This window comes from Phaenicophaeus curvirostris, unplaced genomic scaffold, assembly GCF_032191515.1.
Source record: "Phaenicophaeus curvirostris isolate KB17595 unplaced genomic scaffold, BPBGC_Pcur_1.0 scaffold_115, whole genome shotgun sequence".
Classification (NCBI taxonomy): domain Eukaryota; kingdom Metazoa; phylum Chordata; class Aves; order Cuculiformes; family Cuculidae; genus Phaenicophaeus; species Phaenicophaeus curvirostris.
In genome coordinates this window covers 420,205-447,209 of record NW_027206736.1, presented here as the reverse complement: position 1 = coordinate 447,209, position 27,005 = coordinate 420,205, and the positions used below count along the sequence as shown (strand labels likewise).

The 27,005-nt window shown below is 60.4% G+C and overlaps 1 protein-coding gene across 1 annotated transcript in view; it reads right to left on the bottom strand.

Annotated features, from left to right (window-relative positions):
- The window catches only part of SND1 (staphylococcal nuclease and tudor domain containing 1), a 100,266-nt gene that overhangs the window by 55,614 nt on the left and 17,647 nt on the right, over positions 1-27,005 (bottom strand). Inside the window, exons 10-12 of the mRNA XM_069882302.1 lie at positions 25,891-26,004; positions 8,414-8,503; positions 465-565 (exon numbers count right to left, since the gene is read on the bottom strand). Of these exons, the coding sequence (XP_069738403.1) occupies positions 465-565; positions 8,414-8,503; positions 25,891-26,004 (305 nt within the window). The remainder of the gene's footprint in view (positions 1-464; positions 566-8,413; positions 8,504-25,890; positions 26,005-27,005) is intronic.

Below are 27,005 nucleotides of genomic sequence, written 5' to 3'. Positions count from 1 at the left end.
TTCTGGGCTGCGAGCGCACCTTGTGGCTCCTGTGGAGCTTCTCCTCCCCCAGCCCCCCAAGTCCTTCTCCTCAAGCTGCTCCCATCACACCATCCCCAGCCTGGATGGAAACCAGGGATTTCTCAGACCCAGGTGTAGGACGTTGCCCTTGGCCTGGTGGAACCTCCTGATGTTCTCCAGCCCCACTTCTCCAGCCTGTCCAGGTCCCTCTGGATCCATCCCATCATGGAATCACTGAGGTTGGAGAAACCCTCCAAGCTCATCCAGTCCAGCCTTGTCCCAATCAAACCACATCCTCAAGTGCCATAACGACACGCGGTTTGAAACCCACCAGGGATGGAGACTCCACCACCACCACCTCATTCCATAGGGACGTTCCTCCTCCTCTCCGGCCTGAGCCTCCCCTGGGTGAGCCCCCCTGAGCGCCGAGCCGGAGCGTGGAGGTTGCCCGAGGCCACACTTACATCCCTCCGATGGAGACGGTGGCGCAGGTGCGCTCGGAGAAGGCCGGCACGGTCTCGGTGGCGCTGCTGGCCGGGCGGATGTAATCCACGGTGACGTTCACCTAGGGGAGAGAGACGGGGACACGGTCAGGGACACCTGCTCTGGGGGCTCCTCGCTTCTCCCCGTCTTTCTCCTCCCCCGGATTCGGTGCCGGCTCCTCCACGGGGCCTGGTGGCGGCACCGGCCGAGGGCGCCCACGGCACCACCGGGACGGGCACCGTCCGGAGGGCTGGGAACCTTCCTCCAGGAGCTGCCCAGGGACCAGGAGATGCCACCTCGGGATCCTGGCACGGCGGCCAGGGGGACACGGGGGGACACAGGGGGGCACAGAGGACATGGGGGACACCAAGAGACATCGGGGGACAGAGGGACATAGGAGGACACGAGGGGACATGGGAGACTTGAGGGGTTGTGGGAGGATGTGAAAGGTCACAGGGGGACACAAGGGGACACAGGGGGACACGAGGGGGCATGGGGGGATGTGGGACACCAGGGGACATGGGGAGACATGAAAGGACACAGGGGGACACAAGGGGATATGAGGGGACATGGGAGACATGAGGGGATACAGAGGGACATGAGAGGACATGGAGGACATGAAAGGACACAGGGGGACACAGGAGGACATGAGGGGACATGAGGGGATGTGGGACACAGGGGACATAGTGGGACACAGGGGGATACGAGGGGACATGGGAGACGTCTGAGACACCAGGGGACATGTAAGGACACCAGGGGACATGGGGGGACATGGGGGGACACAAGGGGATATGGTCCCAACAATGTGGTCCCCAGCATGGAGCAATCAGGATGTGTCCCCCAGCACATGGTCCCATCACCACAGTCCCAACGAAGAGGTCCCCAACACGTGGTCCCCAGCGTCACCGTTCTAACGATGTGGCCTCCAGGATGGGGCCATCAGGATGTGGCCCTCAGCACAGTGTCCCAGCATCACAGTCACAACAACGTGGTCCCCAGCACGCGGTCCCTCCACCACAGTCCCAACGATGTGGTCCCCAGCATCATGGTCCCAACAACGTGGTCTCCGGGATGGAGCCACCAGGATGTGGTCCCCAGCACGTGGTCCCCAGCACCACGGTCCCAGTGACACGGTCCCCAGGACGTGCTCCCTAGCATCACAGCTCCAATCACAGCTCCAAAGATCCAACGGGTCTTTTCCAACCCGGTGATTCTATGAGTCTATAATTCTACGTGGTCCCCGGGACGTGGCCCTCAGCCCAGTGTCCCAGCACCCTGCTCCCATCAAAGGGGTCACCAGCCCATGGTCCCCAGCTTCCATCCAGGTCTTTGTGAGGAGCATCCTCCTGGCCCTGGTGGCCGATGGGGGCGCGCGGCTCCCCTTCCCGGCTCCCCTTCCCGGCCCCGGCACGCGGCTCATCTCGCCGGGGAGGTAAAAATAGTCCTTGTCGGGTCTGCGCTGCCGCAGGGCTTGGAGATCCGCGGGCGTTCCAGGCGGTAATTATAGCAGCACAGGTCTGCTCTGCCACCCACCCCTGCCATCTGCAGCCAGACACCCCCTCCCCGTCCCCGCGCCGAGAATCCGAGCCGCCCGGGACCAGAGGTGGAGAGCAGCCTTTGGTTCCTCTCCAACCCGTGTCCTGGGCTGCATCCAGAGAACGTGGCCAGCAGGGAGGGAGGGGATTGTCCCCTCTGCTCCTCTCGGGGAGACCTCAGCTGGAGGGTTGGGGCCAGGGCTGGAATCCTCAGCAGGAGAAGGAGATGGAGCTGTTGGAACGGGGCCAGAGGAGGCTCCAAGGATGATGCGAGGACTGGAGAACCTCCCGTCCGAGGACATGCTGAGAGAGTTGGGATTGTCCACTCTGGAGAAGGCTTTGAGGAGACCTTAGAGAAGCTTCCAGTAGGGAAAGGGGCTCCAGGAAAGCTGGGGAGGGGCTTCTTCCAAGGTCTTGGAGTGACAGGACGAGGGTGAATGGCTTTAAATCGGAAGGAGAAGCTTTAGGCTGAACATCAGTGAGTTCCAACAGCTCCCTCTCCTCCTCACGTTGAGGGTTCTTTGCCTTTCCACTTCTCCTCCCGGATCCTCCCATCCTGGTCCCTCCTAGGAGGCCACGGGAAGAGCTGGGACGTGGATGTTCCAAGCCCCCATGCTGCCTACAGAGCTGCAACCACAGCAAAAGCGGAGCCTGTGGTGGCCACGAAGCGCTGAGCTCCCTCCTCCCAGCAGCTCCGGTGGCTACCCAACCCCTCGGGGTGGTGGCCCCGGGCGAGCGAGCCCAGCGGATCCCAGGCAGCAGCCTCGGGGTAGGACTGACCTTGGAACGAGCTCCGCTGAGCCGCAAAGAACGCCGGGCTGCAGCGCCGGAGGCTCCCGGCAGAGCCTTGGGGGAGCGTCGGGAGGAGGAAAAGGGCTGGACGGAGGGGAAATGGCCCCGAATTCTTGGATTTCCCACCAAGATCAGCTCCGTTCACCCTCCTCGCTCCCAAGGAGGCCGCTCACCACGACGCCCGCAGCCCAGAGCGTTCCAGGTCTCTCCCCTCCTGCTCCTCGGCGCCGGCCGGTGCCGGTTGTGCCGAGCAGAACCCAGATGGGAGACGCTTTCAGCCACAGTTTGGCACGGGGAGCGGCCGGCGCTCCCGAAGGATCCGAACAGCAAAATCCTCCCTGATTTCCCAGAAAGCGGCGGTGATGGATGCACCAGGCAAAGCCTCCTTGGCGCAGCCTCCGGTGCCGGCACACGTCATGGAACACACCGTCACGGCTTCTCCGGAGCTTCCAGCAGCCAGGAAACCGGGAAATGCCCCACGGTGTAAAATGGGGAACGCGCGGATGCAACCCAAGCTGGGGATGGTGTGATGGGAGCAGCTTGAGGAGAAGGACTTGGGGGGCTGCGGGAGGAGAAGCTCCACAGGAGCCACAAGGTGCGCTCGCAGCCCAGAAACCCCCCCGTGTCCTGGGCTGCATCCAGAGAACGTGGCCAGCAGGGAGGGAGGGGATTGTCCCCTCTGCTCCTCTCGGGGAGACCTCAGCTGGAGGGTTGGGGCCAGGGCTGGAATCCTCAGCAGGAGAAGGAGATGGAGCTGTTGGAACGGGGCCAGAGGAGGCTCCAAGGATGATGCGAGGGCTGGAGAACCTCCCGTCCGAGGACAGGCTGGGAGAGTTGGGGTTGTGGAGAAGAGAAGGCTCCGAGGAGACCTTAGAGCAGCTTCTAGTATGGAAAGGGGCTCCAGGAAAGCTGGGGAGAGACTTTTCTCAAGGTTCTGGAGTGACAGGACAAGGGGAAATGGCTTTAAATTGGAGGAGAGAAGATTTAGATGAGACATTGGAAGAAATTCTTCATGCTGAGGGTGGGGAGGCCCTGGCCGAGGTTGTCCAGAGCAGGGGTGGCTGCCCCATCCCTGGAGGGGTTCAAGGCCAGGCTGGATGGGGCTTGGAGCCCCTGATCCCGTGGGAGGTGTCCCGGGATGGGACTGGAGAGGCTTTGGGGTCCCTTCCAACCCAACCCATTCCCCGGGTGCCGCGGGAGCAGCTCTGCAGCGAGGTCGGAGTCACTTCCTTGCACAGGAGATATTTCTCCCCGAGTTCTCTCGTGCCGCCTCCCTCCGCCACATGATTAATCCTCCCCAACTAATTAGAGGAAAGGGCCACGAGCACCCATTTAGCCTCAATTCAATCTCCCGCACGACGGCGTAATTAAAAAAGCTACTTAACGGCGCTGCCTGCCGATCGATGGGCAGCGGCGGCGCCGGGGGAGCCCGGGAATCTTTCCATCCCGGGAGACAAATCCATGGCCGGGACGGGAGGAGGAGGCCGGAGGGGCTGGGAACGCGGCAGACGCTTCATCCCGCGCCGCCGGGCAAATTCCACGGCACCGGGTCAGCGCCGGGGCTGCCGGGAGGGTGCAGGTCCTTGAGCTCTCGGATGGGATGAAATCTTTCCCGGAAAGGGTCATTGGTCCCTGTCCGAGGCTGCCCAGGGAGGGGGTTGAGTCCCCTTCCCTGGAGGGGTTTAAGGGCCGGGTGGCCGAGGTGCTGAGGGACATGGGTTAGTGATTGATGGCAAGGGTTGGATTCGATGATCCCGTGGGTCTCTTCCAACCTGGTGATTCTGTGATTCTATGAGATTGTGCTGGAGGGAGAAGCGACGCTCCTGAGAAAACTGGGTGAGAAAGGTCGTTGAGGAAAGGGCAAGAGAGAAACTATGGGATCACAGAATCCCACGGTTGGAAAAACCTTTGAGATCATCGAGTCCAACTGCCCCTGTCCACGACTGAACCCTCCCTGAGCACCTCATCTGCCCAGCTCTTAAACCCCTCCAGGGATGGGGACTCCACCACCACCCTGGGCAGCCTCTGCGAGGGCCTGAGAACCTTTTCCGTGAAGAGATTCTTCCTGATGTCCATCCTGACCCTCCCCTGGTGGAGCTTGAGGCCATTCCCTCTCCTCCATCCCCTGTCCTTTGGGAGAAGAGCCCAGCACCCACCTCTCCACAACCTCCTTTCCTCAGAAGAGACGGGGCTCCGCAAATCGAGCAGGGATCCCCCGATTGATCAGGGCTCCCCAAAACCAGACCCAGCTCCCCAAAACAAGCAGGGCTCTCCAAGTCCCCCTTAACCCCTTCGGTGCTGGAGCCGTGCCGCTGCTGCCGCCGTCCCCCGGTTCCACCTCCCGCCGGGGCGGGCTTTGAAAAAACTGGGGGGAAGAAAAGGGGCCACGAAATCGGGATTTGGGCTTTGAGCTCGGTGCCGGCGAGGCGCGAGGGCGAGCACCGCGGCAAAGCTGTCGCTTCGCATCAGGCTGCGGCGGCCACCGCCGCGTTCGGCTTTGATCATTAAGGGAGAGGAGCTTTTTCATCGCTTTCCTCCATCAAATTAATCGGAAGTGAAAAACGTGGAGCTGACACAGGGAATCTCGCTCTAAAGCAACCGGGAGGCGGCCGCAAGGGCCAGCGGGGACGCAGCTCCCCAGGGGACCGCGGCGCCGCAAGGTTACGGGGAGTCAGGGACACGCAGGTCACGGCGCCCACGGACAAACGGCTTTTTGGATCCATTTCTGGGGATGGGAGAGAGACAGAGAACCTGGGAGGACGGCAGAACCCTTCTCCTCCTCCCTGGAACAGCAGCACCCACCACCCTGGATGTGATCCCTCATGCCAGAGAGACTGGGAGGAAGGCAGGACCCTCATCCAGCCTGGCCAGATCCCTCTGCAGATCCTCCTGCCCTCCAGCCATGGATCCAGGTCCCTCTGCACATCCTCCTGCCCTCCAGCCATGGATCCAGATCCCTCTGCAGATCCTCCTGCCCTCCAGCCACGGATCCAGGTCCCTCTGCAGAGCCTCCTGCCCTCCAGCCATGGATCCAGGTCCCTCTGCAGATCCTCCTGCCCTCCAGCCATGGATCCAGAGCCCTCTGCAGATCCTCCTGCCCTCCAGCCATGGATCCAGATCCCTCTGCAGATCCTCCTGCCCTCCAGCCACGGATCCAGATCCCTCTGCAGATCCTCCTGCCCTCCAGCCATGGAGCCAGATCCCTCTGCAGATCCTCCTGCCCTCCAGCCATGGATCCAGATCCCTCTGCAGAGCCTCCTGCCCTCCAGCCATGGATCCAGAGCCCTCTGCAGATCCTCCTGCCCTCCAGCCATGGATCCAGATCCCTCTGCAGAGCCTCCTGCCCTCCAGCCATGGATCCAGAGCCCTCTGCAGAGCCACCTGCCCTCCAGCCACGGATCCAGATCCCTCTGCAGAGCCTCCTGCCCTCCAGCCATGGAGCCAGATCCCTCTGCAGAGCCACCTGCCCTCCAGCCATGGATCCAGATCCCTCTGCAGATCCTCCTGCCCTCCAGCCATGGATCCAGATCCCTCTGCAGAGCCTCCTGCCCTCCAGCCATGGATCCAGGTCCCTCTGCAGATCCTCCTGCCCTCCAGCCATGGAGCCAGATCCCTCTGCAGAGACTCCTGCCCTCCAGCCATGGAGCCAGATCCCTCTGCAGATCCTCCTGCCCTCCAGCCATGGAGCCAGATCCCTCTGCAGATCCTCCTGCCCTCCAGCCATGGATCCAGAGCCCTCTGCAGAGACTCCTGCCCTCCAGCCATGGATCCAGGTCCCTCTGCAGATCCTCCTGCCCTCCAGCCATGGATCCAGATCCCTCTGCAGATCCTCCTGCCCTCCAGCCACGGATCCAGGTCCCTCTCCAGATCCTCCTGCCCTCCAGCCATGGATCCAGGTCCCTCTGCAGATCCTCCTGCCCTCCAGCCATGGATCCAGATCCCTCTGCAGACCCTCCTGCCCTCCAGCCATGGATCCAGATCCCTCTGCAGATCCTGCCCTGGGAAGGTCTCATCCCAAATCCCACCACCTCCAAGCCCAACAATCCCATTAGAGAAGCCTCCCAAGCTGCTCTTTAGCTCCTGGATTTGAAGCTCGGAGCGAGGATCTGCAACGGGGAGACGCAATTGGGCTGGAAATGGTCCCCGCCGAGCAGCCGGGAAGGGAATTGATTTCATTTGAGCATTTTATGGGCGGCTGAGAATCGCATCCCGACCATGTGCTCCTGTCGCTGAGCGAACATCACGTCCCTCGTTCCCTTCCACTGCTCAAAACCGCTTCAGATAAACACGCCGTGGGAAATAAATTGGAATGGAGAGCGAAGCAGGTCCTGAGTGTCACTGGGAGCAGCTCAAAGCGAGATCGCAGCCCATCAGGGAGTCAGGTCCAAGGGGGCTCCAGCTCTGGGTGGACCTCATGGCTCCCCCTCTCTGGTTCATCCCTAAGGACTCAAACAGCACCACGAGTCACAGAACGGTTTGGTTGGAGAAGACCTTTGAGGTCACTGAGTCCATCCGTCCCTGTCCTTGACTGAACCATCCCTGAGCACCTCATCTGCCCGGCTTTGAAACCCCTCCAGGGATGAGGACTCGACCACCACCCCGGGCAGCCTCGGCCAGGGCTGAGAATCTTTTCCACGAAAGAATGAAATATCCCAACAACCAACCTGAACCACCCCTGGTGCAATTTGAGGTTGTTTACTCACATCCCATCCCCTGTCCCTTGGGAGAAGAGCCTAGCACCCACCTCTCCACAACCTCCTTCCAGGTGGTTGGAGACAATGAGGTGTCTCCTCAGCCTCCTCTTCTCCAGGATAAACAGCCCCAGGGCACTCAGACGCCTCTCAGAACCCTTGTTCTCCAGACCCTTCCCCAGCTCCGTTCCCTCCTCAAGGCGCGCTCCAGCCCCTCAAGGTCCTTCTTGGAGTGAGGGGACCAGAACTGAGCCCAGGATTTGAGGTGTGACCACATCAGGGACACGATCCCTGCCCTGCTCCTGCTGCCACCACACGGCTGTTCCAAGCCAAGATGCCACTGGCCTTTTGGCCACCTGGGCCACTGCTGGCTCATGTTCAGCCGCTGTCGACAAAACCCCAGGTCCTTCTCCTCCAGGCAGCTTTCCAGCTGCTTTTCCCCACGCCTGGAGCTGCTCAGGGTTGTTGGGTCCCCAGGGCAGGACCTGCCACTTGGCCTGGGTGAACCTCATCCTGTTGGACTCAGTTCATGGATCCAGCCTGGCCAGATCCCTCTGATCCTCCTGCAGAGCCTCCTGCCCTCCAGCCATGGATCCAGATCCCTCTGCAGAGCCTCCTGCCCTCCAGCCATGGATCCAGATCCCTCTGCAGAGCCTCCTGCCCTCCAGCCATGGATCCAGGTCCCTCTGCAGATCCTCCTGCCCTCCAGCCATGGATCCAGGTCCCTCTGCAGATCCTCCTGCCCTCCAGCCATGGATCCAGGTCCCTCTGCAGATCCTCCTGCCCTCCAGCCATGGATCGAGATCCCTCTGCAGATCCTCTTGCCCTCAAGAACATCGGGACCTCCAGCATACGCAGCACAAGGTCTCAGCCCCACCATGATCTCCTGACCTCGCCGCCGTCCCCTCCTACCTTCTTCCCGATGAGCTTCTTGCGCAGGAACTCCCGGGCCTCGAACATGTAGGGAATGTCATAGAGGGGCCTCAGCTTCCTGTTCTTGTCCTGCAGGGAGAGACATCGAGGGTCAGGAGAGTCCCCAAAACCACCCTGTGCCGAGCACCCCAAGAAACAGGCACCCCAGAACTGGTGCCCCCAGCACCCATGGGTGCCCTGCAGCTCCTGCACTCCCAGGTGGGCTCTGGGAGCACCAACACAGCCCTGGTGCCACCAAAACCCAAGAGGAGCTTCTAGGTGACACAAGGAGCCTCCAACCACGATGCCCTCCTGCTCCTCCACCCCAAGGTACAAGCCCTGGTGCCACCAAAACCCCAAGAGGAGCTCCTGGGTGACCCGAGCACCTTCCAAGCAGGATGGACGCAACATCCCATGGGTCTCCTCCTGCTCCACCACCCGCCCAGCACAGGAGGAGAACATCAGCTCCCAGAGCTCGGTAATTAAGGTTGCGGCTACGCCGGCTCCTGCACGCGCGTCGCTCATTAAAGGAGCTCGTTATCAGCCCGTGATTAACGGCGCCTGCAGGATGAGGTGCCCGGGGAAGGGACTTGGACGGCATCTGGCCGTGTGGGGCCTCTCATGGAGATCAAATCCCTTCCAAGGAGTTTTTGGGAAGGACGCTGGGGCGCCGAGGGGCCGGGAAGGGCTCCAGCTGCACCGCACAGCGGCACCGGCATCGGCTTTGCCGCAGCTCTCGTGGAGCAGGATCAGCAGGAGGAACGTCACATAGAAGATGGACGAGATCAACCACGTAGGACGTGGGTTCTGCTCGCCCTCCCTGGGCCTCCCCCTACTCCCAGGAGTCACCGGCGCTCCCGAGAACCCAACAGGCTCCCCAGCGCGGCACAGCGCGGCATCTCCTGGCGGCACGGGCCCACGCCCCGGCTAGGAAAGAGCTGAGATGGGGACTGCGGTGCCACCAAGGCTGGCAATGACCCAGAGTCATTGGAAGCTCTTGACCCCGGGAGCGCAAGGAACCATGTTCCCAATCCTCGGCTTTGCTCAGGGTCACTGGGCACGGCTCCCGGCACGGCCACCTCCCCACACGGCACGACGGTCCCTGGAGGGAGCAGCAGAGCTTCTCCCAGCAGATCCAGCTCCCCCGTTGGTGCTGGGCCGGCTTTGGACACGCCGCGTGGTTGGTGGCACCGGCAGCAGCACCGTTACGGTGCCTCAGCAGCGTTCCAGAGGGGGACAAGGGAGGAGAAGCCAACCGAGCCCACGCCAACTCGATCGACTTGAACCCAACTCAACGCAACCTACCTCAAGCCAAGGTAACCCACCCAACCCAACCTACCTCAACCTAAGATACTCCACTCGACCCAACCTACATCACCCAACCCAACCTACCCACTCCTGCCCCACTCAACCCAATCTGACCTAACCCAAATCAACGCGAACCCAGTCCAACTCAACCAAATCCAACCTGCCCCAACTCTAAGAGTCGGTCAAAGGATTGATTTCTGCCTCAACATTTTCTCATTCTCAGCCTCAGAACTTGACTGTATCAGAAACGTTCTGTACCTGTCTCCAAGCCTCCCTGCTCCCCACCACTGCGAAAGATCCATGAAGCAAGGAGGAAAAGGCAGCAAGATTCGTGACGGGGCTTCCCACGGACCCGCACCCAACAGAGCACGCGCGCAAGGTGATGATGACTACTGGCCTTCATCAGGAGACCCCAGGTCGACCACCGCCGCCAGAAGAGCGCGTGCGCAAGGGGAGGAGACCTGTGGACACTCCTCTCTTGGCACGTGTGGCCTGCTAGGTGGAGATTGGCACATCTCGACAGGCAAAGGTGGGTCACGGGTGTATCGACTGGTGTAAAAGCCAGCCCCGGAGGAGCTGAATTGGACAGAAGAAGACGGAAGAAGACAGAAGAAGAAGACAGAAGATGAAGAAGGCGATGGGAACGGGATGGATCCTGCGAGGGTGTCCCCACGCGGTGCTGCCGGCGGCACCAAACCCAGCCCAGGAGGATCCTGCTCCCCACAGCGACCAAAACCCTGTTGGAAGCAGATCCGAGCACGGCACCGTCCGGCATCGGCACAGACGGGATTTCTGCTGGAAAGGGGCTTCCACGCTCGCCGGGATTGGCCCGGTGTCACTCGTGGCACAGGAATGCTTCCTGGCAGCTAACGAGGGGGGCGTAACGAGGCTGGCAGGGTGCTGCGGGTGGCAGAACGGTGCCAGCCAGCCGGCCCCAAAGCCGATTTGCCGGCAGGGAGAAGGCTTTGCCGTCACCCCATCCAACCAAAGCCCCGGCCGAGCACACGGGGACGGCACGGCTGGCGGGTGGCCAGGGGGAAGCCCCAGCACGGGCCGTCACGCGCTGCTGCCAGAGGGAAAGCCCCATCCCCATTTCCATCCCCATCCCCACCTCCATCCCCATCCCCACCTCCATCTCCATCCCCATCCCCATCTCCACCTCCATCAAACCCAAGGAGAGAGCCCTAAAGCAAAAGAGAGGCCTTGAAATCTCAGGAGAGACCCCAAAATCCAAGGAGAGACCTCAGAAGCCATGGAGAGACACAAAATGCCAAAGAGAGGTCCTGAAATCTCAGGAGAGACCACAAAATCCAAGCAGAGATCTCAAATGCCAAGGTGAGAACCCCAAAAGCCAAGGCGAGGCCCCACAAGTCCAGGTGAGGCCCCAAAAGTCAAGGTGAGACCCCCAAAAGCCCAGGAGAGCACCCAAAATAAATGCTCACACTCAAAGGCTGCCCCTCCCGTGCAGCCAACCCCAAGATCGATGATCTCCAGCCCCATCCGAGCAGCTCCGCAACACCAAGCCAACCACGTGGTGGTCACCCACTCGCCTGCCCGGCTGGAACGGGTCCAGGAGGCCACAGAGGTGACGCAAGGGCTGAAGAACCTCTGCTGTGAGGACAGGCTGGGAGAGGTGGGGTCGTCCAGCTCCAGGGAGACCTTAGAGCGACCTTCCAGTATGGAGAGGGGCTCCAGGAAAGCTGGGGAGGGGCTCAAAATCAGGGAGGGCAGGGACAGGATGAGGGGAACGGTTTTGAGCTGAAAGAGGAGAGACGGAGATGAGATCTTGGGGAGAAATGTTCTCCTGGGAAGGTGGGGAGGCCCTGGCCCAGGTTGCCCAGAGAAGCCGTGGCTGCCCCATCCCTGGAGGGGTTCAAGGCCAGGTTGGATGGGGTTGGAGCCCCTGATCCAGTGGGAGGTGTCCCTGCCCAGGGCAAGAGGTGGAATGGATGGTCTCTGAGGTCCCTTCCAACCCAACCCATTCCATGACTCCACGACCTCTTGACTCTGCCTGTGGGACCATCCCTGGTCCCCGAGACCCCGTGGTGGCTCCAAGCTCCAGATCCCACCCCCGGCGGGGAGGACACGGCTCTCCCTCCGCTCTCCTCCTCCCAGAGCCGTGGTGGGACGGGCTGCGATGATGAGTCCCTCCCAACCTCCACAAGGTCACGGTGAAGCTCCAAGCCAAACGAGGCTGCCCGGCTCCTTCTCCTGCACAAACGCTAATTAGTCCTCGCTAACGAACTCCAGATTAATTGCTTGATGAAGTGTCTCCCAGGCACAGGCTGTCAAGTCCCTCATCCCGCCCCGCAGCGCCCGGCAGGGGATGACGGGAGCGAGTGGTGAAGCCCTGGCGGCCCCGGCTCCCGGTGCCGTGCCGGGGGCTCCAGCTGCCGGCACCAATCCTGGCGGCACAAAAGGGATCGGCGAGGGGCTCGGAGGCCTCGGCACGAGGAGGAACGGGAGCTGGGCTCAAAGACCCCCCAGCTTTGCTTTCAAAGCTCCCAGGGGACGCATCCCCCATCGCATTCGGCACGGCGGAGGCACGGTGCGGCTGTGGGTCCTGGCACGGAGTTCATAGAATCACAGAATGACTAGGTTGGAAAGGACACACTGGACCATCAAGTCCAACCATCCCCATCGATCACTAACCCATGTCCCTCAGCACCTCGTCCACCCGGCCCTTAAACCCCTCCAGGGAAGGGGCCTCAACCCCCTCCCTGGGCAGCCTCGGACAGGGACCAATCACCCTTTCTGGGAAAATTTTTTTCCTAATGTCCAGCCTGACCCTCCCCTGGTGGAGCTTGAGGCCATTCCCTCTTGTCCTGTCCCCTGTCCCTTGGGAGAAGAGCCCAGCTCCCTCCTCTCCACAACCTCCTCTCAGGGAGTTGGAGAGAGCAATGAGGTCTCCCCTCAGCCTCCTCTTCTCCAGGCTAAACACCCCCAGGGCCCTCAGGCTTCTTCTCCAGCCCCTTCCCCAGCTTCGTTGCTCTTCTCTGCACTCGCTCCAGAGCCTCAACATCCTTCTGGTGGGGAGGGCCCAGCACTGACCCCAGGATTCGAGGAGCGGTCTCCCCAGGGCCGAGGCCAGAGGGAGAAGAACCTCCCTGGCCCTGCTGGCCACGCCGGCTCTGCTCCAAGCCAAGATGCCCTTGGCCTTCTTGGCCCCCTGGGCCCCTGCTGGCTCCTGGTCAACCAACCCCCCCAGGTCCTTCTCCTCCAGGCAGCTCTCCAGCCACTCTTTTTCTAGTCCGAGTTAGCGCTCCCGACAGGCTCCTCCGCCAGGGATTCACCAGCTCGTGTCGGGGAGAAGACGGAGAAGCTGCCCTGGTGACACCGTGTGAGGGCTCGGCAGCCTCCAGCTCCACTCGGCACGGCACAAAAGCAAACCTGTGCCGTCAAACCACGGAAGCAGCACCCTCGGCGCATCCCCAAGTGCTGGAACAGGACACAATGGGACGATGGAGCTGCCGGAGAGCCGCGAGCCGGGTCCTGCCGCGATGCTGAGGAAGAATTGATGCTGCAATTCCCAGTGCAAGTAAAAGGCAACGAGCTGTGCCGGGAGGCGGATAACGGCACCGTTAAGTGTCCAATTCACCGCGCCGTTAACCGCGGCCCCTCAGCCCTGTTAAGTCCCAGTTGACGCCCAGTCAGAATGATATTTCCCTATGGGAGAGGACGATTGGGCTGGAAGCCAGTAGAGATATTGGATCCAGGATTGAGGCTTTCTAAGAAACAGCAAAAACCAACCTGATGGCAGGAGCGGCAGCAGAACCGAACGACCGCCCAGCAGATCACGGAGACACCGAACGGAACCGCTTTGGTGAAGGGGTTTGCGAGCCAAAAGCTCAAAGCACAGGAGCATCCATGCAGCAAACGATGGGATCCCTCGGATGGAGAAGACCTTGGAGATCACTGAGTCCAACCACCCCTGACCATGACCGAACCGTCCCGGAGAACCTCGTCTGTCTGGCTTGGGAGCCCCTCCAGGGATGGGGACTCCACCACCGCGCTGGGCAGCCTCAGCCAGGGCTTCACCTCTCTTCCAGCAAACCCAACCCATCCCTTGATTCCCATCCCCAAGGCCATGGCCACGTGGTGCCTCGTCGTGGACCCAGGCTGGGCAGCCCAGGAGGGAGACGCTCTGGGGTTTCAGATGAACCTCGACGCAGGTCGAGGCGGGCACTGATCCCAGGGCTGGACCAGCCATCGGCAGCCCCCTCGGCTCCCTCCTCCCAACCCCACGTGGATTAAACATCTCCCCAGATGCGAGAATCCTGGCTCTGCTGTTAATTAACATTGTTAACGCCATCCAGGAGCTAATTAATGTCAATTTTCCGGTGTGAAGGATCGCATCCTGCCCGGGGGGGTGGTGTAAAAAAGCCGATACTGGGGAAAGGCAGGATTTGGGGTCCTTTCCGAGAATCCCAGCGTGGGAAACTGCAGGGGCCACGGTGCCGCGCGTGGTGGGTCTGCGGGATGGGAAGAGCTGTGGGAAGAGCTCTCGTCACTCCTGGCTGGAGCAATTAGAGAAGCGTGTGATTTGTAAAGCAATTAGTGCAGCAAATCAACTCAAAGCGACACGTGAGGATGAACCGAGGTGGAGATCACCAGCTGCCACCCAAAGCGGCCGCAAGCGGGGCCGGCAGCATGTGGAGGGGGAGAAAGAGGCACCTTAGGCTCCAGGGGGAAGGATCGTAGAGTCTTAGAGAATGGGTTGGGTTGGAAGAGACTTTAAAGAGCATCCAGTCCTACCCTGGCCATGGGCAGGGACACCTCCCACTGGATCAGGGGCTCCAAGCCCCATCCAGCCTGGCCTTATCACAGAATTATAGAATCACCAGGTTGGAAGAGACCCACGGGATCATCGAGTCCAACCGTTCCCATCAATCACTAACCCACGTCCCTCAGCACCTCGGCCACCCGGCCCTTAAACCCCTCCAGGGAAAGGGACTCAACCCCCTCCCTGGGCAGCCTCGGACAGGGACCAATCACCCTTTCCAGGAAAGATTTCATCCTGATGTCCATCCTGACCCTCCCCTGGTGGAGCTTGAGGCCATTCCCTCTCGTCCTGTCCCCTGTCCCTTGGGAGAGGAGCCCAGCTCCCTCCTCTCCACAACCTCCTCTCAGGGAGTTGCAGAGAGCAATGAGGTCTCCCCTCAGCCTCCTCTTCTCCAGGCTAAACACCCCCAGGGCCCTCAGGCTTCTTCTCCAGCCCCTTCCCCAGCTCCGTTGCTCTTCTCTGCACTCGCTCCAGAGCCTCAACATCCTTCTGGTGGGGAGGGCCCAGAACTGACCCCAGGATTCGAGGAGCGGTCTCACCAGTGCCTTCAACACCTCCGGGGATAGGGAATCCATGGCTTCTCTGGGCAGCCTGTTCCAGGGCCTCCCCACCCTCATGGTGAAGAAATTCCTCCTCCTGTCCAGTCTAACTCTGTCCCTCTCCAGTTTATCCCCATTCCCCTCGTCCCATCACCACAAGCCTTTGGGAACAGCCCCTCCCCAGCTTTCCTGGAGCCCCGTCAGGTACTGGAAGGTCGCTCTAAGGTTTCCTCAAAGCCTTCTCTTCTCCAACTGGTGCCATGGTTCAACTATAGATGCCACGGTTGAAGTATGGAAGCCACGATTGATGTGTCAAAGCCACAGTTGAAGTGTGGAAGCTGCAACTGAAGAGCAGATGCCGCGCATCTCCCAACCCCACTGCCAAGCCTCGCAGAAGCCCCTCCATCCCTGACCCCCCTCCTGACCCTCCAGACCCCTTGGAGGCGGCACCGGGCGCCGGCGCCAGGCTCGGCAAAGGGAAGCTGTGTCCGAGGCGCTCACCGAGCCGCCAGCGCGGAACGAAGACAACTCCTAATTCCATGCAGCGCGTTCCGAGCAGAGCGCGCTTCCGTTCCCACTCATTTGTTTTATTAAATTAAACGCTCGGGCTAATTATGAGCGTCGTCGGGATCCCTCCCTCTCGACTTGCGACCCGTGGGGGCCTGGTGCCAGCAGATAGCGCGGTCACCGCGCCGGCTCAGCAGGACCCTGCTGGGCTCTAATCAGCGCAAATGACCTCGTTAAAAGCGGGATTATCCTCTGCAAGGAAAGGCTCCACTGACACCCATCAAGGCAAAGGCGAGAAGGGATTTCTAGGCAATTTCGTTGTCCCAGCATCCTTCAGGCTGAGGAGCAGCTGGGGAAGAGCTGAACTCAGGCTTTTGGGCTGGAGCGAGAGCACAGAATCAGAAAACCATGAAACGGTTTGGGTTAGAAGGGACCCCAAAGCCCTCCCAGTTCCAACCCAAATCATGGAATGGGTTGGGTTAAGGGGACCCCAAAGCCCAACCAGTTCCAACCCAGGGACATCTCCCACTGGATCAGGGGCTCATCAAACCTGGGTCTCCATTTCTTTCATGGACCTGGAGGCTTCGGTTCAGCCTCACAGATAGGTTTGAAGGACAAAGCTCAGCCTTTCAGGGTTTGCATCTCCTGGTTGGTGGCCACTGGAATTAATTTTATGCTGAGCCCTGCCTTGATTCGCATGGAATCCTGGAATGGGCTGGGCTGGAAGGGACCTCCAAGCCCATCCAGTTCCACCCCTGCCAGGGGCAGGGACACCTCCCACGGGATCAGGGGCTCCAAGCCCCATCCAGCCTGGCCTGGAACCCCTCCAGGGATGGGGCAGCCACAGCTCCCCTCGGCAACCTGGGCCAGGGCCTCCCCACATGCACAGGAGAACCTTTCTCCCCAAGATCTCATCTCAATCTCTGCTCTTTCAGCTCAAAACCATCCCCCTTGTCCTGTCCCTGCCTTCCCTGATCAAGAGCCCCTCCCCAGCTTTCCTGGAGCCCCTTTCCATACTGGAAGCTGCTCTAAGGTCTCCCCGCAGCCTTCTCTTCTCCAGGCTCAACAACCCCAACTCTCTCAGCCTGTCCTCGGACGGGAGGTTCTCCAGCCCTCGCATCATCCTTGGAGCCTCCTCTGGCCCCGTTCCAACAGCTCCATCTCCTTCTCCTGCTGAGGATTCCAGCCCTGGCCCCAACCCTCCAGCTGAGGTCTCCCCGAGAGGAGCAGAGGGGACAATCCCCTCCCTCCCTGCTGGCCACGTTCTCTGGATGCAGCCCAGGACACGGGGGGTTTCTGGGCTGCGAGCACACATTGTGGCTCACGAGGAGTTTCTCCTCCACAGAGGATGCTTCACGGCTCCACGCTGACCTCTTGCCCAGCTCTGAGCACCTCTGGCCGCAGCAGGGAACACGACGCCCTTTCGGAAGAACTAATTGGGGAAAGCACCCAAGCACGACTTTACCCGTCAACGGGGAATTCATGAACCATAATTCATTGGCAGCGAGCACCAAGAGCCACCTCTCCTCGGACAAGGAGATAATGTCACTACTAATGAGGAAATGGAGATGGATTCAAATCCTTGGGAATCTCAAAAGGGGTTTGTATGTAACGCCCCAACCTTTCGATTTGGCTTTAAATGAAGTTGAATCGCTTGTCGAGCCAAGGGAGCATCAATAAAACAGGCTGGGAGAACCTCATCGAGTTCAACCAAGCCGAGGGCAACGTCCTACACTGGGTCAGAGCAACACCAAGCGCAGAATGGATGGTGAGCAGCCCTGGGGAGAAGGACTTGGGGGTCTGGGGGAGGAGAAGCTCCACAGGAGCCACAACGGGCACTCACAGCCCAGAAACCCCCCGTGTCCTGGGCTGCATCCAGAGAACGTGGCCAGCAGGGAGGGAGGGGATTGTCCCCTCTGCTCCTCTCGGGGAGACCTCAGCTGGAGGGTTGGGGCCAGGGCTGGAATCCTCAGCAGGAGAAGGAGATGGAGCTGTTGGGACGGGGCCAGAGGAGGCTCCAAGGATGATGCGAGGGCTGGAGAACCTCCTGTACAAGGACAGGCTGAGAGAGTTGGGGTTGTGGAGAAGAGAAGGCTCCGAGGAGACCTTAGAGAGACCTTCCAGAACCTGAAGGGGCTCCAGGAAAGCGGGGGAGGGGCTGTTCACAATGGCTTGGGGTGACAGGATGAAGGGAATGGGGATAAACTGGAGAGGGGCAGAGTTAGACTGGACAGGAGGAGGAATTTCTTCACCATGAGGGTGGGGAGACCCTGGAAGAGGTGGAACACCAAAGAAGCCGTGTCTGCCCCGTCCCTGGAGGGGTTCAAGGCCAGGCTGGATGGGGCTTGGAGCCCCTGATCCAGTGGGAGGTGTCCCTGCCCAGGGCAGTGGGTGGGACTGGATGGGCTTTGAGGTCCCTTCCAACCCAAACTATTCCAGGATTCTAAGATCTAAGGACAAACACCTGCACTTCCAGCATCATCCACCAGGAATTCCGATGGGAGCCGCACATCCCGCGGTTCGGGGTCGTCACTCCCAGCGTCAGGGTTGCTCGTCCTTTCAGAGGACACACACGCAGCCCCTTCCACCACATCCCCGCGCCCGGGGAATCGAATTCCTGCCCCTGGTGCAGCTCCCAGTGCGTGACGTGATGCTGAGGGAGGTGTTTGAAGGGATTGGGAGCAGCTCGGAGCGCAGCTCGCAGCCGCCCGCGGATGAGACGCCGTAGCCAGGCACGCGGCACCGAACCCGCACGTGACGGACGGGAAGAATAGCAGCCAGAGAAAAGTAGGACAGCAGCGATGGCAACAAAGCCTGGGAGGATGGAGCTTGGGAGGATGGAGCTGCGGAGCCCGCGCTGGGAGAGGAGCCAGCCCGAGCTGTCGCTGTCACCACAGAATCACAGAAGGGTTGGGATGGAAGGGACCCCAAAGCCACTCAGTCCCACCCCTGCCATAGGGATCCCTCTGGATCAGGGCCTTCAACCCCATCAACCTGGCCTTGAACCCCTCCAGGGATGGGATCTGGGGGTTTGGGTTCATGGCAAGTGAGAATCATGGAATCAAAAAATGGGTTGGGTTGGAAGGGACCTCAAAGCTCATCCAGTTCCAACCCAGGGACACCTCCCACTGGATCACGAGCTCCAAGCCCCATCCAGCCTGGTCTTCAACCCCTCCAGGGACAGGGCAGCCACGGCTTCTCTGGGCAACCTGTTCCAGGGCCTCCCCACCCTCCCAGGAGAACATTTCTTCCACCTCTGCTTTGCAGCAGCAGCTGCTGGAGGGCTGCAAGCAGCACAAACGGGGTCTGGGTGCAGGCACAGGGCACGGGGCAAGCACAGTTCCTGGTGCTGGCAGGGTTTGTGGGTGTCAGGATCAGCCCCGTAACGCATGTTGGAGCATCTCCTCCCTGTGATGGAGCTGGGGGGCTGTGGGGGCCAGGAGAGAGCCAGGAGAGGTCCTGAAACACATGTTGGAGCATCTCCTCCCTGAGATTCCCATTCCAGGACTCAAGTTGGAGCTGGATGGGCTTGGAGGTCCTTCCCAACCCAACCCATTCCAGGATTCAGGTTGGAACTGGATGAGTTTTGAGGTCCCTTCCAACCCAACCCACCCCACGATCCTACGATGCCGGGCGAGGAGGCAGAGCCGCGCTGAGCTCAGCTGTGGTTCCCTGCCGCGCGGTGCTGCCTCCCAGCTGGAGCAGAGGTTCCTCCAGCCAGGCAAAAGATCCCTCACCCTTCCCAGAAGCAGGTTCATCGCATCCCGAAAATCACGGCTTCGGCTTCCCAGGGCGCGAGGGCGTTGTTGCTAAGCGGGACGTTAATTGCAGAGTTCATCACCGCGGCAGAACCGCGCGGCTCCCCTCTAATTTAGGGCAATTTTGTCATCAGGAGACGATTCACGGGAGCTTCCAGATGAGACCAAAAGGTCAACGCTTCATTTTCCCATCAGCGTTTTCACGCTCGCCTCACAGACCGAGAAACGTTTGCCGACTGCCCCGAGAAGCCAAGCAGCTGCGCGGAGGAGACGCCGGCTCGGCCTGGTTCTTCTTTAGCACCTGATGAAGCTCCTGGGAGCAGAGGAGCTCCTGGAGAGGACAGCACAAAGCCTGCTCGAACCATCGTCCTCCTAAATACAAACTGGTAGGACACCAGCTCCCCCTCAAAGCACCAGTGGTGGAAGACCAGGCGCTGCTGCTGGGTCAGAGGGATGGGAACACTGCATGGAACCTCTTTAGGAAGTAGGGAGTGGTGTCCAGATCTGGAACCCTCAGCAGAAGAAGGAGATGGAGCTGTTGGAACGGGGCCAGAGGCCATGGAGATGATCACTACGTTGGAAAAGACCTCCAGCATCATTGAGTCCAACCTAATGGTGTGAGGGCTGGAGCCCCTCTGCTCTGAGGACAGGCTGGGAGAGCTGGGGTTGTTCAGCCTGGAGAAGAGAAGGCTCCGAGGAGACCTCAGAGCAGCTTCCAGTGTGGAAAGGGGCTCCAGGAACGCTGGGGAGGGGCTTTTCCAAGGGTCTGGAGTGACAGGATGCGGGGGAATGGCTTTAAATTGGAAGAGGAAGATTTAGACGAGACAGTGGGAAGAAATTCTTCAAGCTGAGGGCGATGAGGCCCTGGCCTAGTTTGCCCCCAGCAGTGGTGGCTGCTCCATGGAGCCCCTGATCCAGCGGGAGGTGTCCCTGGGTTGGAGCTGGATGGGCTTGGAGGTCCCTTCCAATCCAACCCATTCCAGGATTCCATGCGCATCAAGTCAGGGCTCAGCATAAAGAATCCCAGTGACCAACCAGGAGCTGCAAACCCTGAAAGGCTGAGCTTCGTCCTTCAAACCTATCTGGGAGGGTGAGCCCAGACCCTTGAGGACCATGAAAGGAATAGAGACCCATGTTGGATGGGCTTGGAGCCCCTGATCCCGTGGGAGGCGTCCCTGCACCTGGAACTGGATGGGCTTGGAGGTCCCTTCCAACCCAACCCAAGATTCCATGGATGGAGCAGGTGGGGTTTGCAGGGAGACCCAGGGAGGAAGGAGGTGGCCCAGGACGGAGGGATTGGCCTCCTCGGGACCTGCAGGATGAGTTCTGCTGCCTTGGGCCGGGCAGGACAAGGAGGGTTCACCAGCAGCTCTCCAGAACGCCCAGCGTTGCCGCTGGCTTCTCGCTGCGCAGGATCTGTGGGAGCAGCCGCGTCCCCGCAGCTCCCCGGGACCTGGGCTCTCCTCTTGGAGCTCGTCAGGCTTGGCTGGACGTGGGCAGGGCCAGCGTGGCCCGTGGTGGCCGACAGCCCTACCTGGACCCTGTTTCCACCCCCAGCACCTCTCGAGGTGACCCAGGGCTGGGTTCTCCTGCCTTGCTGGTGGGTCTCCTTCCAGCACGGGAACGCCAGACCCTGTGGTCTCCTGGCTGGGAGAAGGAGGAGCAGATCCTCCAGGTGGAAGGAGGAGCAGATCCTCCAGGTGGCCAGGAAAAGCCTGGTCCTCGAGGGCACAAAGAACTTGATGTCACAGCTCCCTCCACGCTCACCCCAGAGCTTCCAGTTTGCTCCTGGGCTGGGAGACTGGGAAGCCCTTTGGGATGGAGATCAGGGCAATGGAAGGAGGTTGTGGAGAGGTGGGTGCTGGGCTCTTCTCCCAAGGAACAAGGGATGGGATGAGAGGAATCGGCCTCAAGGTGCCCCAGGGCAGGCTTGGGTTGGACATCAGGAGGAACTTCTTCACAAGGGTTCTCACGCGCTGGAACAGCTGCAGGTGGAGGCGTCCCCAACCCAGGAGGGGTTTAGAAGATGGGCAGGTGAGGTGCTCAGGGATCTGGTTCAGTCATGGATGGTTGACCCTGATGATCTCGGAGGTCTTTTCCAACCTGGGGATTCTGCGGTTCCTCAATCTGCTTTGGGATGGAGATCGGTGGGTTTGGGGAGCTGCTGCTCTTCTTTCCCACCCTATGGGGTGACCTTGGTCAGGAATCCCAGCAGAAATCCCACCGGGTCTGGCCTCTGCACCAAATAAAGCTGGATAAGGCTTCTGGTGTTGGCCAACGCCGTGATGGGTGAGGAGCAACCCTTCCTCATCCAGGGGCTCCTTGTCTGCCTCCTTTAGGGCCTGGGTGTCACCCCTATTGTTCCATCCCAGGTTGTCACCACCCTGAGGTGACAAACGAGGCGTAAAACGCTTCCTGATGGAGTTTGTCAAGCTTTAAAAGCTCTTTAAGGTGGGAACTTCTGGGGCAGCTTCTCTGGAAGCGATGAAGCTCTGGGCTCTGCAGGGTGGGGTTTGCTCAGGGCTGGTGTGGATAGAATCATAGAAACGGGAGGTTGGCGAAGACCTTGGAGATCCTCAACTCCAGCCATACCTGTCCACGACTAAATCATGTCCTCAAGCACCTCATCTCCCCAGCTTTTAAACCTCTCCAGGGCTGGGGACTCCACTCGGCTGGGCTGAGGACCCTTTCCACATCTGCACGTGGCCAGGAGGAGCGTGGCCGGCACACCCGAGCACGGGGAGCTTCATCCAGGAGCTTGTGTTTGATAGGAATGGTTGGACTCGATGACCCGGTGGGTCTCTTCCAATTATTCTATGATCCCGGCATCCCCTGAACCCTGGCTCCACCACCAAGCGCAGGGGGAAGGGCGTGAGAGATGCCAGCTCATCACTTCTCCTCCAGCGCCAGCGCGGTGCCCGCGGGGCAGAGAGCTGCTCGGTGGAAGATGCTGACTTCATGCATCTTCTCGCTGGAAGCATCAATTAAATATTGATCGGGGACTCCGGCGCCTCCCGTGCCGCGCCCGCCGCTCCTCGGATGCCGCTGCTCCTTGGCCGAGATCGAAAACGCATTAAAACCACGTTTCCGAGCACCGTGCGCCCCGGCAATCATCTCCGTTTCACCAGCCGTGGAGGAAGCTTGGCTGATCCCTGTAACCGTAATTGAGCGCAGACGAGACACTGATGAGCTCGTGGGTTCGTCGCTCGTTAATCTTTCATGCTCGTTGAGTGCTCAAGAGCTTTTTCGAGTACAAACCCTGCTCGACAACTAAGGAAACAAGATCTCGGCCCCACGTGGAGCCCGGTGGCCCCCAGGCCATTCGTCTCGCCGCGCTGGGGTCATCGCGGCTGCGAGAAGTTCATCACCGGCACAGGGATCCCGATCGGATGGGGAGCAGGGATCTTCCCAGCACCAACGCAGAATGAACTGGAGCTCCTTGGGGAGCTTTGGGGTTCCTCCAGGTTCCTCCAAGGCTGGGAAGCCTTGAGACACCCCGTTCCTGGAAGGATGAAGGGACCAAGAATGGCTGAAAGCAACGGGAGGAGCCACCAGGTGGGTGTGAAGCCAAGGACATGAGGAACAAGAAGAATCCTCCTTGGGAAGGGTTGGAAAACCCCTGCTGATCATAGAATCATAGAATAACCAGGTTGGAAGAGACCCACCAGATCATCGAGTCCAACCATTCCTATCAATCACTAACCCATGTCCCTCAGCACCTCGTCCACTCGTGCCTTAAACCCCTCCAGGGAAGGTGCTCTTCATTGCTCTTCTCTGCACTCGCTCCAGAGCCTCAACATCCTTCTGGTGGGGAGGGGCCCAGAACTGACCCCAGGATTCGAGGAGCGGTCTCCCCAGGGCCGAGGCCAGAGGGAGAAGAACCTCCCTGGACCTGCTGGCCACGCCGGGTCTGATCCAAGCCAAGATGCCCTTGGCCTTCTTGGCCACCTGGGCCCCTGCTGGATCATGTTCAACCAACACCCCCAGGTCCTTCTCCTCCAGGCAGCTTTCCAGCTGATATTCCCCAAGCCTGGAGCTGCTCGGGGTTGTTGGGATCCAAGAGCAGGACCCGGCACTTGGCCTGGTTGATCCTTATGCTCTTGGTCTCAGCCCATGGATCCAGCCTGGCCAGATCCCTCTGCAGATCCTCCTGCCCTCCAGCCATGGATCCAGATCCCTCTGCAGAGCCTCCTGCCCTCCAGCCATGGATCCAGATCCCTCTGCAGAGCCTCCTGCCCTCCAGCCATGGATCCAGATCCCTCTGCAGATCCTCCTGCCCTCCAGCCATGGATCCAGATCCCTCTGCAGAGCCTCCTGCCCTCCAGCCATGGATCCACATCCCTCTGCAGAGCCTCCTGCCCTCCAGTCATGGATCCAGGTCCCTCTGCAGATCCTCCTGCCCTCCAGCCATGGAGCCAGATCCCTCTGCAGATCCTCCGGCCCTCCAGCCATGGATCCAGGTCCCTCTGCAGATCCTCCTGCCCTCCAGCCATGGATCCAGATCCCTCTGCAGATCCTCCTGCCCTCCAGCCATGGATCCAGGTCCCTCTGCAGATCCTCCTGCCCTCCAGACATGGATCCAGATCCCTCTGCAGATCCTCCTGCCCTCCAGCCATGGATCCAGATCCCTCTGCAGATCCTCCTGCCCTCCATCCACGGATCCAGGTCCCTCTGCAGATCCTCCTGCCCCCCATCCACAGCGATGCCGTGTGTGGTGCCGCCACCTCTCCTGGCAGCGGCTCCTGGAGGCTGCCGAGCTGAGGATGCCAGCAGAGCCTCCGCAGGGAGAGGAGGAACCGCTCCCAGCTGACGTTCCAGCTGACGCTGCAGCTTCTGCCAAGCCCGGCACGGCCGCCCTCTCGCTGGAATCCGGTGCCGCGGCGAGCACCGGGCCGGCACCTGCCAACCATCTGTCCGCACCGCGCGCCGGCGGCTCCCACCGCGAGGGGACGAGCACGGAGAGGTCCCCGCGGCTCTGCCAGCGACAGCTGGGCATCCTCGGGTACCCCAGTCGCAGCAGAACGGGAGGAAAAAGCTCATTCCTAGCAAAAAAAGCAGCTTTAGGGACTCTAAAGTGCTGCAAGATTGGAGGAAAACGCTCATTTCCAGGAAAAAAGCAGCTTTAGGGACCAGTACGCGCCACAGAAATGGAGGAAAAAGTTCATTTTTGGGGAAACAGCGTCTTTACAGACCTCAAAGTGCTTCAAAACTGGAATAAAACTCTCATTTCCATGGAAAAAGCATCTTTGGGGACCTCAAAGTGCTGCAAAACTGGAATAATAATCTCATTTTTTGGGAAAAAGCATCTTTAGGGACCTCAAAGTGCTGCAAAATGGGAGGAAAAAGCTCATACTTTTGGGGAAATACCAATTGCTAACACCAGGATCTTTTCTCACCAGCTCGTTTCCCACCTCAAACCCATCTCCAAGAGCATCCAAAGCGGCAGCTCAGGGCTGGGAACGTCCCCTGGATGCCCAAGTCCATTAGATGCCCATCACCGAGCCGGCATCCAGCTCCTCAGAGCCACCAACACCCCTTCCATTCCCTTCCAACTCCTTCCAGAGCCAAAGAGAGGACCTCGGTGCCACCAACACCCCTTCCATCCCCTTCCAACTCCTTCCAGAGCCAAGGAGAGGACCTCAGCGCCACCAAACCTCCTGCCATTCCCTTCCCACCTCCTTCCAGACCTGAGGAGGAGACCCTGGTGCCACCAACCCTGCTTTTCCTCCTCCAAGCAGGGTCCACCTGGTCACCTCCCCAACTCTGAGAGAATTACTAGTGAAGAGATCAATTTAGACAAATTGGGCGATTGCAGCAAATTGGGCGCTGCCGTTGCATCACTCAGGCAATTGCAGCTGAGACGCTAACGAGACGCTGTAATTTCACTCACCCAGGGAGGGAACTGGTGATGGAAAAAGGAGACACTGAAACCTCCTGAGCACCGGGAATGGTGGCGGCACCAAGGCCTGGGAAAGCTCCAGTCCCCGAGTCCCAGGATGGTGGGGTTGGAAGGACCCTCTGGAGGTCACAGGATCCAGGGTGGATCCTGGCCCTGCTGGCCACGCCGGCTCTGCTCCAAGCCAAGACGCCCTTGGCCTTCTTGGCCCCCTGGGCCCCTGCTGGCTCCTGGTCAACCAACCCCCCCAGGTCCTTCTCCTCCAGGCAGTTTCCAGCCAGACTCCTCCTAGTCTGGAGCTGCCCAGGGTTGTTGTGCCCCAAGGGCAGGACCCGGCATTTGGCCTCGTTAACCCTCATCCTGTTGGTCTCAGCCCATGGATCCAGCCTGTTCCGATCCCTTTGGAGAACCTCAAAACCCTCCAGCAGATCCAGCTTCCACCCAGCTTAGTATCACCCCCAAACTTGCTCAGGGTGCGCTCGATGCCTTCATCCAGGTCATTGATAAAGACACTGACCAGGGCTGGACCCAGCTCTGAGCCCTGGGGACACCAGGTGAACCCTCCCCGAGGTCTCCAGCAGCCCAGGAGACACCGAGGCCAGGCTGGACTAAGGAGGAGCCTGGCGAGCCGGCGGCTCCAGCCGGGGATGATCCCGGCCGCCCCCTCCCCGTGTCCCCGCGCTCACCTGGGTGCTGTCCCCTTCCAGCCGGGGCGGTCGGATGCTGGACAGGTGGATGGTTTTGTGGTCACCAGAGTTCAACTTCACCACGATGGCGTCGGCGTTCAGCACCTGCATCACCTGCCGAGGGAGAGAGGACGCGGTGAGCACCGGCACAGCCGGAGCCGCACAGCCCCGCGATGGAGAGGGCGGCGGGAATCGGTGATCGAGGGGGGCTTCGACAACCCAGCGACTGGAGGATTCGGTGATTTTATGATGCCACCGCGGCTCTAGCACAGAGCGAGGGGCTCCAAGGGGGAACTGGGATGCTGGGGGTGGAACTGGGATGCTGGGGGGGAACTGGGATGCTGGGGGGGAACCTCCGAACCCAAAGAGCTCCATGAGGAATGTGGCCCGGCAAGATCACCGTCTGGAGATACCGCGGCACAACATCACCAGGTGCCGGCACCGGGGCTCGGCCACCGAGATACCAAACTGGGGAGGGGACTGGAGCCGGTACCAGGGCTCGGCCAGCAAGAAACCAAATCGGAGAGGGGACTGGAGACAACTCCCCTCTCTGACCCTCAACTCCCCTCCAAAGGGCACCAGAGCAGAACCAAGGACCACGGCGTGGCCAGCAGAGCCAGGGAGGTTCTTCTCCCTCTGGCCTCGGCCCTGGGGAGACCGCTCCTCGAATCCTGGGGTCAGTTCTGGGCCCTCCCCACAAGAAGGATGTTGAGGCTCTGGAGCGAGTCCAGAGAAGAGCGACGGAGCTGGGGAAGGGGCTGGAGAAGAAGCCTGAGGGCCCTGGGGGTGTTTAGCCTGGAGAAGAGGAGGCTGAGGGGAGACCTCATTGCTCTCTGCAACTCCCTGAGAGGAGGTTGTGGAGAGGAGGGAGCTGGGCTCTTCTCCCAAGGGACAGGGGACAGGACGAGAGGGAATGGCCTCAAGCTCCACCAGGGGAGGCTCAGGCTGGACAGCAGGAGGAAATCTTTCCCGGAAAGGGTGATTGGTCCCTGTCGGAGGCTGCCCAGGGAGGGGGTTGAGTCCCCTTCCCTGGAGGGGTTTAAGGGATGGGAGGACGAGGTGCTGAGGGACACGGGTTAGTGATTGATGGGGATGGTTGGACTCGATGATCTGGT